At 36.6% G+C, this 18575-nt stretch overlaps 1 protein-coding gene across 1 annotated transcript in view; it reads left to right on the top strand.

The window, feature by feature from the left end:
• Positions 1 to 18575, top strand: part of LOC134541992 (lachesin-like) — a 559697-nt gene that overhangs the window by 472976 nt on the left and 68146 nt on the right. The window contains exon 6 of the mRNA XM_063385770.1: positions 7990 to 8182. Within this exon, the coding sequence (XP_063241840.1) occupies positions 7990 to 8182 (193 nt within the window). The remainder of the gene's footprint in view (positions 1 to 7989; positions 8183 to 18575) is intronic.

Genomic DNA, 18575 nt, shown 5'->3' with positions numbered 1-18575 from the left:
CAGACAGACAGCCAATTTTTTTTCAAATAATAAAGTTTCAATATTAACAAATTAAACTTTAGTCAATGTTTAGAAATGAGATCGGACGCACAGGCCAATCGAGTGAAAGAGAGATAGATGCGGCGCAAGCGTACAATGAGCTTAACGGGACACAGCGTAACGGGCCAATGTGCATAACGGGACACATTTTCGTTCGTGCAGCTGGCGTTCATCGATTTATTAGACGTTGACAAGTCAAAAAAGATCACATTACTATATCTGAAGTTTAAAAGAATAAATATAAGTATGTAAATAATGTTTTAACATAACTATAAATTTAAATGGTATTACAATCATTACCCACAATATTTTCGAGGACTGTAAAATACAGATGTGTATGCGGGGTAAAAGTTCGCATTGCGAACTTTTACCCCTCTTATACTTGCGTACTTTTGCCCCCGCAATACTTCTCTTCCATTTCCAGGAAGTGCTGCTTTATGTGGTATGCAATGCGAACTATCTGATACTTTACGACACTCGGGAAAAATCACTTTATCAAACAGCCTAGCGTATTATTTTCGTACACTAACTCCTTTCTTGATAAACTAGTTCCAAGAAATCTAAATATTACATCAATATCATGAAATACAATATTTACCTCATGGTTTTGATGCCGTTCGTACAAGCCAGCTGTTCTTTCGTGTAACGATGCTCCACCATGACACCTTTAACACCAACTAAGGTTTTTCAATATAATATTAGTGGGAACAAATATACCAGCACTGCGTACTTTTACCCGCCACGCACTTTTACCCCACTCTACCTACAGTTTTCGAAGTTGTGCCTGGTATATTAAAAATGTTATTGGTCATTAGTTCTGTAACTGGAGAGTTTCTGGGAAATGTGTTTTATAGAAACTAAAGAAAAAATTGTTAAATAATTTATTATAAAAATTTATTAAATTGAAAAAGCGCATGCCTTTGTGATTCCGCGCCGTTTCCTGGAAAATTAGGACGTAACGATTCCAGAAGCAAGCACTTTAATTCTCTCATTCTAGGGTTTTTGTTCATAAGATCCTAAATCAAATTTTATTAATTTTACAAGTGATAATATCTGTTCAAAGCACATAATACATTTTAAGTAATGATACTCTAAAGTAATAATTATGAGGATATTATTACAGTTATCTCTCCTTCATTAATCATTTCTTCCCGCTTAATGCTCGTTCCACGTGGATTAGCATAACAACAAGGAAAAAAATAACAATATCCAACCATTTCTCTAACTGCGTATTACAACAATAAGAAAAACCTTTTTTTTTAACTTTAAAAATGTGTTGTTTTTTTTTCAACTTTAACAAGAGTAAAATTATAAATTATAATTATAATTGATGATTGCGCATGCCTTTTTTTTGGATCGGTTAAGCAAGGTGTAGAAACCACAACATTCACAATTATCTTCAAGGTGCACTCATGCTCTAGACAGTGTGAACACAGAAAAGAACGTAAAGACTGCCAAGTTCTGCTAAGATGTCTGAAGACGGGTTAGTCGAGACGAGGCATGGAATGGAGCACTGGTGCATTGAAGACTGGGGATAAATACAGGAACTCTTCCAAATAAAACCCACGTTGCCATTTCGTCAAAACGCCCATAATAAACACACAATCACCAAAACATTTGGTAAAATACTGAAAATTTAACTACCTACAAAATATTACTTCTGAATTTAAAAATATTTGGTGTATTTTCAGCTTTTGTTTTAACCAACGTCTTTGTAGTTTACTTTCTAGTTCAGATTAAGCATACATTTTATTAAGTAAATTTTAAGAAATTATTGTGTAGCTTATGCCTAAAAATATTTATTTTAAAACATACTATGAGGAAGATATAAAATTATTATCGTTTTGGTAAAGTAACTATTTATTTAATAATTTATCACTCTCACAGTACTGAAATAAAACAAATTGTCATATTAGGGCGTAACTTTTTTATCAAGATTTTCAGATGTAATGGAAACATTGGTGTCTTAAAAATGAGTGCACCTATGGGATTAAAATTAATAAATTGTTTCGTTAGAGCTGGGCATGCCATCTTAATTGGTAATAATCACATCTAAAGTAGTAGCAGGATCTGTAGAGACTGAGTATTTAAAATAAGTAAAAACGCTGATGTTACATTTGGAGATTAACTTTTGGTTTTCACATTGGACATTTTGTGCGAAAAAATACATTACAGTCGCTCATAATTGGTGTCCGATGATTCTCAGAAATTAATTTGTCAACTAAAGACAGAAACTTGGCAGCCGCACTGGAGTAGCCTACACTAATTGAGACTAGTTGCAAACGTGGTGAAAATAAATCCTTTGGTAAAATAATTGTATTTATATTACAGATAAAGTGTTTTGAGTGATATAAGGCTAGAATTAATACTCTTTTGAGTACATTCACATATACGATCAAAAAGGAATTATTTTCTTTGAAGTCAGTTTTATCCGCGATTAACCCTACGTTACATGCTTGATACAAATTTTACTTTATACGAAAAGGAAAATAATCTTATCCCACTACCCACAATCTTTGTCGGTAAAGATTAGACTGGAAAGAAATTTTTTTTACACAGACGTGGTCTTTGTGCGGCAGCAAAGCATAAAACGAAAAAAAAAATCAATGAGCTTTCGATAGCGCTTGTTTAAGACTGCAAAATAGAATCTTGCTCGTTCTGTGAATGTTGAAACCATGTTCGGTTTATAAGCTTCCTGACATAATGTCTAGGTATTAACGTTACATATAATTATATAAATATGTTGATTCAGAATGCGACCGAAAAATATCGGATGCGAATTCTTTAAGATAAACAAAGCCGAAAGAATACTACAACGTTTGGTCTAAAGTTTGGTTTATTTAAAATAATAAAGAAAGTATTTGAAATTAAGCACTGAGAAACCGGGAAGTGTTACATTTAAAGAAACTAAAGCTATCGCCTTGTAATTCTACTTTTTTTTCGCCGTTAGTGAGAAATTGTGATTTAAAATTAAGAATAAAATAATGTGATGCCTGACAGAAGTGTAACGCGTGCCACAATCTAACATGCTACAAGTACAGCAAATCAAGGGCACCGAGTATTAAGTTAGGCATTAGAGTATTGGGAGGTAAACATTTCATTGTTAACAAAAGTTAGTTTTGACACGTCAATTAATAAACCTTTTTCAAATTCTTTTTTCTTCTGCGTTACAAGAATTTATCATAAATTAGGGCGTTAAATTACATTATTAAGTTAAGCAAAAAGTTTGAAGTTGTTATAGAACTTTGTTCATCTAAAAACATTTTTGGACTCTTAATGTTTGACCTTAAATTTTTCTAATATTTTTAACGAATCAGTACTTTATCTCTTTCTTAAAATGTGAATTGCCTACCAGTTTTTGGAAGCACTTTAGGTCTTATGTCGTAATATGTATTTAATTTTGTTTTTGTGATTAACCTGTAAGTAAAAAGTTGCCATTCAATCCATACTTAACCAATTTTAGTCTTTGAAAAGACACTGCCATAAATATTTTTAAGTAAATTTTAAACTGCAAATATATATATAAAACCACTTTCCAGCAAATATTTATTTTTAAATATTTACGTTTAATATGCCACCTCAATGAAATGTATTTTATTAAATACGAGCAATAGGGAGTATCTCGAACGTTAAAACTTGCTGTAAAGGGCTTTTGAATTGCATTTTGATTTAAAATTTATATGATCTTAGCTGTAAAGAAACGTCCTAAAATAACAAAATAATATCGCCTTAATATCTAGTGACCTAATAGCGAGGATTGTAACTTCAAGGTCAACTTGCATGCACGGGTTTTCTGAGGTTTTTTTTCTTTCTGAGGCTGGTGAACGCGGACCTTTGGATATCAATATGTGACAGTCACGATTCAGCAGCGTTTTTTCATTGAAAAAGAGTAGCAAAAATGGTTGTAACCTTTTATTTCGATTTTTTTTATTCTTAAACCCTAGCGAAAAATCGCTAGGATTAGAACTGAAAGACCATGAACAGAGACGTGACAAACTTCAAGTCATGTGATCTTTGTCAAGGACGAGAGATGCCGTCAGCTGAACTGGAACCCATCGAGCCACCGCCAATATTTACTCAGTGGGCGCTAGATGATAAAATACCGTTTTCAAAACAAACAAAAAGTCAAGAAATTTGTTATTGGCTGCGACAGTATATGCATCAATGTCGCTAAAAATAGATGCCGAGACTAGGGCAGAATTTACTTAAAAAAGAAATATGTCTTGAGGTTCGAATGCCCAAGCTTTTGTTGATGGACCGACGGACGTAAAATCATTATTTAATTAGTAGCAAAACGGATTAAAACTTCAAAGCTTCATAGTCACTGCATACTTTTTCCTGCACGGTACTTCGTAACTGTAAGAAGCCGCCAGTCCGGCAATTCAATAATAGGTAATGGACACCCATATTAAAAAATTAATCCCATCCAACCTTAAAGAGTTAACATTTTTTTTTTTCCTTTGACGACGGGAAAGGGGTTTCGCAATAAGTAGTGTTATAGTAGAAAAATTTCGAAACTCCTGCAGCAAGTAATTTGCTGATTGGAGAATGTTATGAGGAAAAATATCAAGGCTGGATTTATAGACATTCATCTGTTTATTTTCATACGTTTCACATTCGTGGAAAAAAAATAAAAAATAAAAATAAAAAATTAACATATAGTGAGCTTATATGTCGGCAATAGAGAACAAACAAAACAATAATAAATAAATCACATCCGCAGCGCAGTTGGATGCAAACTGGCATTCGGTGCAAGGGGTTCCGGGTGCGAGTCTCAGTGTAGAATTGTAAAATAAATATTTTGTCACAAATTTTGCAAAACTAAATTCCACAAAACTGGTAAATAATTTACTTGCTGGTAATGGGGAAAAAACTACCGGCGAGTAAAATACTTATAAAAGTCATCCGTATGTTGTTGCCTGATGACGGAAAAAGATGTCAGTTTCAGAAATGTCGCAAATGTATGTCATAGGAAGCGCCTGCTATGTTCGTCTGTGCCATCATATTTTGTGTTGTTAGGAATATTTGTTTAGTTTCATCACTGGATTCGTCTGTCTGTCGCTGATTTTTTTTCCAATGCTGTTGTTTGTCTGTATTTTCTATTCTTGTTACAACTGCCTCGTGGTCAGCCCACTGATTTTCTGTGCTGTGATATTTTTTTCCAATTGATTCCTTCCACGGAATTTTGTCTGTGCTGTCTATGTGTTTAACATTTGGCATCAGCTGATGTTCACTAGTTGTCTGTGTGTTTGTGTAATTTTTTCCATTAATTAATGTAGTTTCTCTATGACATTCAGTTAAAACCAGAAATTGCGTACGTCAAAGAAAATCTTTAAAATAAAGCTTACCAATTGTAAGAATCGTTCGAAGAACGTATTTATAAAGTCAGTAGCTATGGTAAAGTTTTATATTCAGCCGCGTAGTCAAATTTTTTCAATAAGGAAGCTACTGCTACAGCTATACAGCGGCTCTTAAAGCAGTTTATTCTCTGCTTTTTTGTCACGCCATTCATGCAATGGCTCTTAAAGCAGCTTGATGCTGGGATTAGATCTTAACTTCTCAGTTCAGTATCTTCCATAAATTATAGCGATCGATCACTTTCTTTCTCTTGTCATGACACCCTTGAAAGACTTGATTTACGTTTGCGAAGCATTTAAACACATAACAAAAACAGTTATCAAACAAAATAAAGTCAAAATTGAGTATTATTACTAATTAATCGACAAATCCAACCAGAACGGCAAGCAAACGATGCAATGACCGTTGCCATGGAGTCGCAGAAGGTATCAACAATGCAAAGGCCCGTTACCACGGGTACATATAAAGTTTGAGGTAATTACCAGATCCATCGCACAGGAACCGTGCATTTTTCCGGGATGAAAAGTAGCCTAAGTCACTCTTCAGCCCATTTATTATCTCTGTGCGGAAACCCGTGTCGATCCATTGCTACGTTGCTGCGTGAAAGACAGACCAACAACCATACTTACGCTTTTATGATTTTAGTAGGGATTCTAAATCATGTTCGATTACCGGTCCAAACATCCTAATTTTGGGTTTCCCATGGTTTCTTGTAGTTATTCCAGGCAAATGCTGGAATAATTCCTTTGCTGTAGGCCATCGTCGAATCCTTTTACAATATTCGCGGTCTCATGACCTCGATGTCACTTCGAGAATTATCCAACACAATATAAAAATACTTCTTAATGAAAATATGTAATTATAAACTATAAATAAAATATTGGCAAATGTAATTATTTATTTATTTCAGCAAGGGAAGGTTTTCCCACATCTATGTGATCGTAATAAAAATGAAAGGTTAGTTAAATTAAGTAAGTTACATAAATAATACGTAATATATTTGTTCAAGAGTTTAAATTCTCATTGAAAAATTCGTTATTAAATTTTTTTGTTATAATAGGATTTTTGCATGTCTAAGTGATCATATCCAAAATGAAAGTGTTGTTGGGCTTGGTCAGTGACATTTTAAGTAAACTTAAGACATTAAAATTTATTAATTCTCGCAAATTCTGTTCTTTTTTATTTTGACAGTGAAATTGCAAGAGTGAGCGTTGAACTTCGGATGTTTTTGAAGCTTATCATGGGTGTTATGATATCTCAGGCTTCCATGTGAATCCTTCCAAATGTTTTTTTTTCCTTTTCAGACAAAGTACCTCCCAGGCATTCCTGTGGACTCTTCCAAATGGTTATCTTCTGTGTATTTTTCCTTCCAGATGGGGTATCACCCAGGATTACCTGTGGACACTTCCAAAAGGTTATCTTCATTGTTTCCCCCCTCTCCAGATATATAGGCTTCCCTGTGGACTCTTCCAAATTGTTATCTTCTGTGTTCTTTCCCCCCCCCCCCTTGACCAGATAGATTACTACCTATGCTTCCCTGTGGACTCTTCTAAATGGTTTTCTTCTGTGTTTTTTCCGTCCAGATGAGGTATCACCTAGGATTACATGTGAACACTTCTGAAAGGTTATCTTCTGTGTTTTTTCGTCCACACAGAGAAAAAGGTTTGTTTGAATCAAACAAAGGTCCATTTATATATGGCGAAACAAATATTTACTTATTGGAAAAAAATTATTTTGTTAGTTTAACCAAACACGGTAAGTAACAAAAATATTTTGTTACACCTAACCAAATATACATTTGAGTTGACAAAATCATTTTGTTTGCTCAACAGAATCTTTCCTACTTAAAAATATTTGTTTGAATTAACAAAATATATTTATTTCGCCATATATTAACGTATATTTGTTTTAATTAACAAAATATATTTATTTCGCCATATGTAAACGAATATTTGTTTTAATTAACAAAATATATTTATTTCGTCACATATAAACAAATATTTTGTTGAGGCAAACAAACATTTCTCTCAGTGCAGACGGGGTATCACCCAGGATTACATGTGGACACTTCTAAAAGGTTATCTTCTGTGTTCCTCCCATCTCCAGATGGGGTATCACCCAGGATTACATGTGAACACTTCCTAAAGGTTATCTTGTGTGTTCCTCCCATCTCCAGATGTGGTATCACCCAGGATTACATGTGAACACTTCCAAAAGGTTATCTCGTGTGTTTCCGGCCTCCAGATGGGGTATCACCTAGGATTACATGTGAACACTTCCTAAAGGTTATCTTGTGTGTTCCTCCCATCTCCAGATGGGGTATTACCCAGGATTACATGTGAACACTTCCAAAAGGTTATCTTCTGTGTTCCTCACATCTCCAGATGGAGTACCTCTTAGGCTTCCCTGTGGACACTTCCAAAAGGTTATCTTGTGTGTTCCTCCCATCTCCAGATGGGGTATCATCCAGGATTACATGTGAACACTTCCTAAAGGTTATCTTGTGTGTTCCTCCCATCTCCAGATGGGGTATCACCCAGTATTACATGTGAACACTTCCAAAAGGTTATCTCGTGTGTTTCCCGCCTCCAGATGGGGTACCTGGACGTGGTGGTGCCGCCGGACTTCGTGCCCGAGGACACGTCGGGCGACGTGATGGTGCCCGAGGGCGGCACCGTCAAGCTGACGTGTCGCGCGCGCGGCTACCCGCAGCCGCACGTGCTGTGGCGGCGCGAGGACAACGTCGACCTGGTCATCAAGGAGCCGTCGGGCGTCAAGACCAGAGGTGAGCGCTTTGTCGGTGTCCCTCGACGGCACCAACTAAACAATACTAGACCCGCGCGTAGTGACGGCACGCCCACACAAAACAATGGCACGACGATGTAGTAAAACCGTAAGCTAGTACAATTGTAGTAAACTGACACCAAATAATAGTACATTGCAACAAAATAGTGTTACAATTGACACAAAATGACACAAAATAAATGTATATCATCTAACAAATAATTACATTTCACATATGACTAAGCATTTATAGATGGGTAATTAATTCCTATGTGTTATTATGTATCTATACGCGCAAATTCAGCCAATGGCTAGTATTAGACAGAACTTGTGATATGAACTAATTTGCTGGGTCTACATTAAATTATTGTTTAGTTACATAACTATATATTTTTTACAGTTAGACCATAAATTTTTCCCCTAAATATTAAAATTACTTTTGTAAAACCTAATGTTATTAGATTTATGCCAAACCGAGCTTCCGTCGATGATACAGAAATCGCCATCGTCGGTATCGAATTACGTCTTTGCAGAAGAACGCACAGTATGTTTTGTGATAGCAAATCAGCAATTGAAATTTATCGACTTTTCAGAAAGGGGAAAACTAAGATTCACCGAAACATGATCAGGGCCGAACATTCCCCAAGTGTGCCTCTTGCTCGTGCAACTTTAAGATTAGAATTTAAGGATAATAATATTTAACAAAAAATGCTTACAGATTCACCATTTTAGAGAACTTTAATTGTTGCTCACCTAACAAAATCAACCTTTCATATCAGTAACGATCACCTAGATTTGCGAAAACTTAGTATAACGGAAGAAAAAAATAAAAATAACTAATTCTAGAAAGAATTTTAATGTTTTCGTAACAATTTAACATTTCACTTTTGTAAATAACCTTACTTAACAAAATTTTAATTTCGATCACCTAAACATACAAAAACCTGCCTTCACGGAAAAAAAAAAAAAAAAAAAAAAGAATGGCTGTAATTTGTATGAGTAGCTACGTTATTTATGTTACAGACCTGACCTAACATAACCTGACTTTTACTTTTATAATTACCACGCTTTTATTAACTTGATCCGTATGCATGAATAAATGGACTATGAAACAAAATCTTCCAATTTTTACCCACTTTTTGACGTCCGAGTGTGTTTAAATTTTTCATACATATAAAGAACCTTAAGACCTTATCGTTAAGGGGGAGTGAGCAGGGGTCAGATGGTCAAGAAAACCTAATTTAGAGTTATGTGTAATAACCATGCTTTCTGTGTATCCATTAGGTCAGCGCATATTGGGAATTTGCCCCGGGTTTTACTGTGTCACTAGGGGAGGGAGGGGTGTTAAAGACACAAAATTTGGAAGATTTCAAAAGAAGCATGCTTTTTCAATTGGGGTATTTCCGATCCAAATGGTTGTGCCATGGTGTAAAGTGTTCCCCGGGATGGGGTTAAACCCATAAATTTAGAAAAATTTTTAAATATATTCTTTTCGTTTTAGAGTATTTTTGAGGTCGAGTAATGGTGGAAAATCTGCCCGGGTTTCGACTTTCTCACTCTCGGAGTGGAGAGGAGTTACTGACACTAAATTTCGAACATTTTAAAAATATATATATATATATTCGACTTAGTGTGTTTCCGAGTTCGGGTTATGATGGAAAATGTGTTGGGGGAGATGTTAAAGCCCTACAATCTTTAACGCTCCTGTAACCCGCCTTGAAGGCTGATTATAGGAAAAGCCCGATCTCAATTAGTGTGCATGTAATATAAAGAATATCCCTGCCGAGTTTCAAGCCTGTGGACATATACTTGAAACACGGTCAAGAGCTTTCATTTTACCTAGAACTTACAAAACGTTTAATAAAAGTAAGATGTAAGCATATTTAAAAAATAAGAGAAAATATTTTCGAAAGGGCTTAACTAAAAAATTCAAAATATCATTAAAAAATCTCCAGTGTCGCAAACTTAAATTTCCAAGTAAAACATTTTCACCGTTTTTTTCATTTAAAGTTTAACTTTCATTGATATAATACTTTTAAGTAATTATAAGCATAATTAATCGTAAGTTTTCACTTCAAAAGACGCGTTCCACTTATGTAGCTGTATTTCAAATGTTACTACTCTATTGTTACTCTTACATTTTTTTTTATTTTATACATAGATTAACCTAATATTTGTTCTTCATGATACACTTGTCTCCAAGGTGTGTAGATATATACACACACACACACACACACATATATATATATATATATATGGCGTTAGAGTCAGTGAGGCACAGTGATGAGCGTAACTATGTATAGATAGGATTAATATTGTCACGTGCACCTAGCCGGTGCCACCGCCATTTCTGTCACGTCTCACTTTCAGAGGGGGGAGAGAATCGTAGCTCTTTACATAGAAACAACTCGCTTGGCATCAACTAGTCTTAACTTCATAAAATACTTTACTGTACCTAGGATCATAGGTTCGTCATCCCGTACAGGATGTCTGGTGAGAGCTGAACTAAGGAGATTTTGCAAAATAACATAATACTAAATTAAAATGATTTTATTCTTAAAGTCAAATAATCAACATCATTTTAAAGAACATTTAAATAGCGGGATTACAATTTAAAACAATAATCTCTTTACTTCCTTAACGATTGAACGACCTTACAAGAGAGAGAATGAGAGAACTTCACTAAACACATCCCTAGTCCTTCCGAATACCTCAAATCATAATTAATACTTAAAATTAAAACAAAGATAAGTCCATACTCACATTTTCCGAAAAGCCTTTCTTGATCGATTACTTAAAACTAACGTAGGGGCCTCTCCTGCCCTTAAAATCCGAACGAACATTACATTTTAAAAATTATAACTAAACGACTAGTGACGAAGGCCATTGCCTCCGCCCGAAAGCTTGAAGATGACTACATTATGACCTAACTTAAATTAAACGACTCGTGGCCTCTGGCGTCGGCCATAGCTTCCGCCCGAGAGCCTGAATTCCTACATCACGAACGAACTAACAACTCGTGACCACAGGTGAGACGCATAGCCTCCGCCTGAGTGAGCCTGAATTCCTACATCACGAACGAACTAACAACTCGTGACCACAGGTGAGACGCATAGCCTCCGCCTGAGTGAGCCCCGAGTCACCACTCACTTGCGCTTAAATTCGCGCGCCCTGCCGCGCCTACCATAACAAAAGCTCGTTATTGAAGTCAAATTTACTAAACAACTAACTAGAACATCTGGGAAGACTACCCCCCCTCTACCCCGATGTGCAGGCCACACCGCGCGGCTTGTTACGACAGCGCGCCCCAGTAACTGCGGCCCGTGGCTGCGCCAGCGCGCGGCCAAACAAACAAACAAAATTCTGCAAGCCCGCAGCGCGCCGCGCCGGCCCCGTGCCCCAATTACATGGTCACGCCACTTGCGCTGACGAGTGAACAGAGCAGCCAGCCCAGAGTCCCGTCAGTAAAGTCCCTAAATTTGATTTCAACAACCCTGCAAAATTTCAACCCGCGACAATATAAACACGTGTATAAAATAAATTATTTAATTTAATAAAATAATCGAGATAAATTTTAATTAATATTGAAAATAAATCGATATTGTAATATTCATTGTAATTTTCTGTGTATTATAAGTCAGTGGGTGACTGCTGCGCGACTTAAGTCCACCTATGCGCCTCCTCGTGGGTACGCCTCTGCCGCCACTGTCCTTTATTGTGGGTACGCCATTCCATGCTTCATGGCTTTTACTCTCTGAATAAAATAATAAAAAACTAGTTTTAATTCTGCAAATCATTATAGAGATAAAATAATAAAAAGGACTTGAGTTATATTATAAATCCTTTTGGTATGGTAAAGTTTAAATTTAATAAAATTAAAGAAATTAATCAAATGCACAGTGTTAAACATTAATATAAATCCCTTTATGTAATTAATTATTAAATGTTAGTTAAACAATGAAGATAAATTTTAATTATTAATGAAAACCAATACACTCACTGAATTTAAATAATATTGTAAATTATAATTTTTAATCCAAATAAATAATACTTACGGGAACACATCTTCACTTACTATAATATACTTTAAAATCATTTGAGAAAATTTATAAACATAATGTCTATTACTTATATTCACAACAATTAAATGTTTTTAAATATATGCACCAGTATTCAATATAATTCACTATACTATGTATATGTATGATTTAAAACATGTGTATAAATTTATTTGTATGTAGCCTTTTTTAATCTTATCATTTATTCGTTGCATGCTGCGCGCTCATCGTATAAATTCACTGTCATTTTTCATAACGTGCCTAAAGAAGCATAACATAACCTCAATTATGTAGAATTTGTATGAAGCCTGTTTTAATTCTGTCAATTTTTTTGCATGTTATACATGCATCATAAAAATTCACTCTCATTATTTTTTTTACACCGCGCCCAAAAAAGTTTAACTTCAGAAAAACATTTAATTAAATTTGAATTTAATATTTAATTCTTTACGTAATTTTATTTAGCTGTATGGCGTCTATCGCACTCGTTGAAAAATGATAAATATAACAAAAATTTTAATTTAATACAAATTAAATATTTATAAAAAATTCAATTTATTTTAATATATTGCAAGCACATTAATTGGCTTTGGTTATTCAATAATATTTCTTGCTGTTGATTGATTCAATATAAACTTTCACTTCACTTGCAACTTTTGATCGTGACAAAGCCACATACAGTTTGTCGTGTAAAGATATATTGAAAAATAAAATATGTATTTTATATTTCATTGTATATAAAGGTGATACCAACATATACCTTATGACATTAATCATTCAAGGACGACACAAGGGAAGATAATGGACATACATTTGGAAAGATAATGGCATTGAATATATATAATGTATATATATATTCAATGATAATGGTAATGTATTGTTACGGACGTTAGCAAGGCCACATCACGCGCAGGTGCAGAGCTAGCTGGGCTGCAACACATGCCGCCGTAACATGAGATGTGCTGTGCGCACCTGGGTCGCCACTTTAAGTCCCTCCAGCCCTCCGCTCCCCCCGCGCGACACTGTTAGTTTGACATCCGAAACCTGCCAGCTACGGAGTTACGCGAGCCGTCGACACGTGTTTTCGAAAGATTTCTGCCGTCGGGACGGCTCGCGATGACGCGACTGGCCCCGGCCGCTCTAGTGAGTTCTGGAATTGCGCCGGGGCCTATATATATTCCCGAGGACGTCAGGGCAGGGAGTCAGTTCGGAGTGTTCAGTCAGGAGTTCTCCCGCGGCGGCGTTTCCGGGCGATAGTGCCGCGAGTGCGGTAGAATGGCGAAGTCCTTGGACGAAGGTTCCAGGGCAGGGAGTGAGTGAGTTCAGTAGAGTCGGGAGTTTTCCCGCGGCGGAGTCCCGAGCGAAGTTGCGAGCGAGGAGTCTAGCGGATCCTCGGCGAAGTGAAAGTGCGTCGGCGGCGGCGGCGGAGTGTGGTGACGGAGTCCCGCGGCGGAGACCCACGAGGGGTGCTGCGGCGAGAGTTGCGCCAGAGGTGCGGCCCAGCGAGGTGTGTGGAACGAGTGATTGGGGAATAGACCTTTCTTTAAGTGTAATTAATTATTTGCCATTTTAGAAGATTTTTGTAAGTGACATAAGTAGTGGCAATAAATAAAACTGTGTACTGAAATAAAATCTTTAATTGGGCTATCCTTTACCAACCCACAGTAAATCGTAACAGTATGTGGGATGTTAATGGTCAAACACATAATCATTCACACATAGAATTATACAAATCAACTAACACACAGAATCATACATTTATGATACTTAACTCACCGATGATGAGCAGGAAAATGGCTTACCCAACACCGAGATGTAGCCAAAATATTATCATTGCGCTACGAACTCGGCAGCAATGCTAGGAGGAACAGGTTAGCAAAGAGCAATGAAAATGTTACACTGTAAGCGCATAAAAACAGAATTGCGCCAAGAACTCCGTCGCAATGCTAGGAGGTACATGTTAGCAAAAAGCAAATATATATATATATATATATATATATATATATATATATTCTACAGCGTTACGCGAACATTTAGTCAGTGATGAGCGTAACTATATAAATAATTGCATTGTTATGATAAAATACTGTAGTAACCTTTAAACAAGCGTATCATAAGACTTATTTTACTCACGTTATCCGAACCATTAACTGGTTAAATTAGCGGCCAACCACATACATATTTCAGGCAACTATTTTAAATATTTAAATTTTTTCATGTGTTGCAAACTTTTAGAAACTATATAATAAAAGTAAAATAGTTTTATTCTACCACCTGTATGCATAATTTGATATTTTTATTTGACTGTTTGTATACATAGGTATGTACATATGTCTGTTTTTTAGTGCCGAAATCTTGCGGAAAACCTACAGATTCTTCGCGGTTCGCTATTCCGCTGTGACACGGTATTTAAAAACATACTCTAAACGGTAAAGAAATTGCTAAAACAATCAAGATTAACTTGTTAAATTGTAACTCGACTGGTTATTTGTCTCGAGTTGTCCGAAAGAGAAGTTCAAAACAGGATGACAAAAAACAGCAGCACCGCCTAAATGCGCTTTTAAACCACAGCTTAGAGTCGTGACGTACGTAAAAACTAAATGTTAAGTTAGAGAGCAAGCAAGCATCCTTCCTCCACGTCGTTAAACGCCTCGTCGAGGAGAGGTAATTTTTTCATGTGGCCCAAGGAGGATGTACATAGTTTCGTGAATCCTCCTTGGCGTGTCCTCCTTGGTGTGTCCTCCTTGGCGTGGCCGCAACAACCACGAGCAGCCCAGTTTATCCTCCGGCGACGCTCGAGCAATAGGGAGAAGGGGTTTCAGAAGAGCAGGAGGGCATAACGGAGGGAAGGGTGTAGGGCGAAGAGTATTTCTCGGCGGTTATGACGAGTGGTCGCACTGCGGTTGATGAAGGACTCGTTGAGCCAAGGAAGAGAGGGTGAGGGAAAAAAGATTGGAGGACCATCCTGGCGAACGGCCAAGAAATCAAGTAGCCCCCAGGGGGGGAAGGGGATATGTGGTCGAAGGGGGGGCTAGATGAGGAGAGAGAGAGAGAGAGAGAGAGAAGGAACAAGAAGCTATGCCACTTGCTTTCGCCATTGGCTTTGCTCCCTTCTCCACCAGTCCCCCCCGCCCCCACCCTCTTCGTCATCCAAACCACACGCACAATCTCCCTCAGGGGAACCTCATTTACGGAAGAAGCAATGCTTCATAACGACCGCCGAGCCAAAACGCTGTCGAATCAAGCCTCGGCGGTAATGAATCAGACGTTTAGGAGCCTCGAGAGGGAAACCAATACGTGTTCAACTCAAATTATTAAATCAAATTTAGCTACAGGTATTAGACTATCAAACACTCCTTTGTTTGGAATTAAACGTGGCCTACGACTTTTCCAGACTGGCAAATATTTTGCTATCACTGTTAATTTCTCCTACGTTTCCTGATAGAAAATCAACCAAATAATAATAATAATAATAATAATCTCAAGGTCAAACAGCAAGAATTGGCAAAATAAATGTAAATAATTTTTTTTTGTACAGAAGTTTTTAATAAATTCTCAAAGAAACATATCTCGTTAGTAATAATAATAATAATAATAATAATAATAATAATAATAATAATAATAATAATAATAATAATAATAATAATAATAAAGTTTTCAACGGAGAAACGAATTTTGGTCAAACAAATGTCAGACATATGACATCTAATTCAATGGCTTTCGACAAAACAACTTTCGATTTATGTATATGGTCTGTCTGTTTAACGACTTAGGACCAGTGCGTGTTGGTTATAACGTCAAAACAGCTTTCCATCTACTGCCTGTGGGAAAAATTATTTTCAGTCTACTGCATGCCATCATACATTCGAGTCCTTTTAAAATGTACGTCTGGTAACTTACATTCGTACATGTTAAATAAGTGATATAACATCGCCATATTTTACAACGTTATATTTTTACATAAAATTAAAGAAAGTATTGAACAATTCTTGAAATTGCATGTTATAGTTTGCTTACCGCTTTCAGTTTCATTACATGTGCACGATATTGTCGTGCGGTAAAATTCATAGAATAATGTAGTACTGTTCAGACGGGCCGACCAGCCGGTTGGATATGCACATAGTTTACTGTGCACCGTGTTACCATATAACAAGGAGAGATATATAGAAGAGAGACTCTTACAGTGGAAACTGAAACCATGTTTTATGCGAAATGTGACGCTATCTGCGGAATGGGCCCACAACTACTAGTAAAAAAAACTCTGGCGGGAGTTTAGCTTTACAATGATAATTTAACCAATTAGGTCTTAAATCTTAGTAGAAGACAATTAAGCTACTGTACAAAAAACACTTAACACTGGTTTGTAATAAAAAAATTCTAAATAAAACGAATAGGAGATGCGGTATTTCTAGTACACCACACCACAAAATATGTGGCTACCAAAATAAGGTGAAAAAAAAATTCAGTGGTTTGTCTGACTGATAAAAGCTGATGCATTACTTCTCACAATCAGTGTAGCTATGTCAGTAATACATTATGAAAAGCACTATCTTGGCGGGTGCGCCCAAAACTACTTCAAAAACTAGGCGTTGTCGGCCGGCGCAGACAGCTGATGTGTGCACCTGTTTCGGACGGCCATCTGTGATTGGCCACCTGGACAGTTCTACTTCAGCGCGATGTGCACCTGCCTTGTTTTATTGCAAACGCTGTTGCACAGCTCATTTAACATTACTAGAGAGAGGCAAGGGTTTTATGGTTTTATTTATAGTACAATTTAGTTTTTTAAAACAGACGATTTCTGTGTTATTCGTGTTTTTTTTTATAAAAGCTGTTTTGTAATGCTGTGACGAGTGGAGGGAAAACGGGTTCGTAAGAATAGCGCAATTAATTTAATACGGTTTTATTTGCTACCAATATTTAAAATACTAAACATCACTAAGTATCTGTCCATTCCACAGTTTACACTCCTCACTGGAGCTAGGCTCAAGAGTGGTTCGCCCCTCACCAAGCACCTGTCCACACACACAATCTCGCGCCACTCGGTCTCACACACGCACGGTCCCATCTATTCGCGTGTGCGCCCCTCGCCGAACCCGCACTTCACTCGACTCACCCGTGGGAACTCCCATGGAGGCTGGCGTTGCTGTTTTTATACCCGTTGGCCGTCTTTCTGGAACTGACTGGAGTATTTGTGACGTGACGTGTCGTGTCATCCCGGGCCAACCTGACACTCGAAGCATCCAGAACAGCGGCGCTGACTCACGCCGCTCCACGTGGTGGCCTCAGTAAGCCCGCGGAGACCCCAGGCTGTTAAGAGATAGATGACAGCGCCGAAGAAGGTAGACACGGTGGCAGGGGGCCACCCTAATTCCCGAAGGTTAGCGCGCGTGACGTCACTGCCGTGCGGGGCCGCCAGGCCGGGTACCTGGCGCGCGTCGCGCCCTTGCTTCCCACGTTCGTAACTATACTTGCTGCACCAAAACAGTGGTCAAACTAACATGCACATTTTTTCGATAAAATAATTAATAATATATTAGATTAAAACAGATTCATTCAGAACAATAAAGTAGCTTGAATTTGTGGTTCTAAAGTGATTCAATAAGAGATACACAGTAAAAAAAAAATTAAAATTCAGTCATAGGGACTGTCGACAGAAGTGAAAACTTTAATTTTTTTTAATGTGTAATATGAAATCATTTTTACGTCAAATGTACGCAAGAAAATGATTTCGGTATTATATCACTAGCATGTCAGTGACGCGAACCTAAAAGTTTTGCCCCTACCAATAATAACTTTAAAACTAGAAGAAATTAAGTTTTTTTCATTGAAAGAAAAAAAATATTAACTTTAATATACAAATAATCAACAAATCTCTAATAAATCAATAACCTGACATTTGAAGAAATTCACGTCGTAAATAAATAAACAAAAGAAAAAAAAACATAAGCAAACTTAACTACCTACAAAAAAATTTCCAATACTCGCAATATGTACCACACAATAACGTTAAAATTTGCTTGGAAAATAAAGATAAAATTAACAACTCGTATCCATAAAAATAGAATAAATTCAGTTTTATCCTTGAAATATAAAAATATTAACACGTCACTTGAGCATGTCGATGACGACTTATATGAATTTACTCCCTATCCAAACCTTCCTATTGAAGTTTTCACTTCAACAAATTAAATGAAAATTTTTTTTCCCTGGTCTATGCACATTTGTTCTTTTTTTTTTTGTACATAAACACATTCCTATTTTTATGATTTGAATGAAGTTTTGATTGAATGCTACTTAGTTCCGACTTAAATTGCATTTCGGTGTTACGCTGTGTTA

Source organism: Bacillus rossius, assembly GCF_032445375.1.
Source record: "Bacillus rossius redtenbacheri isolate Brsri chromosome 4 unlocalized genomic scaffold, Brsri_v3 Brsri_v3_scf4_2, whole genome shotgun sequence".
NCBI lineage: Eukaryota > Metazoa > Arthropoda > Insecta > Phasmatodea > Bacillidae > Bacillus > Bacillus rossius.
This window is presented reverse-complemented; position numbering and strand designations above follow the sequence as displayed.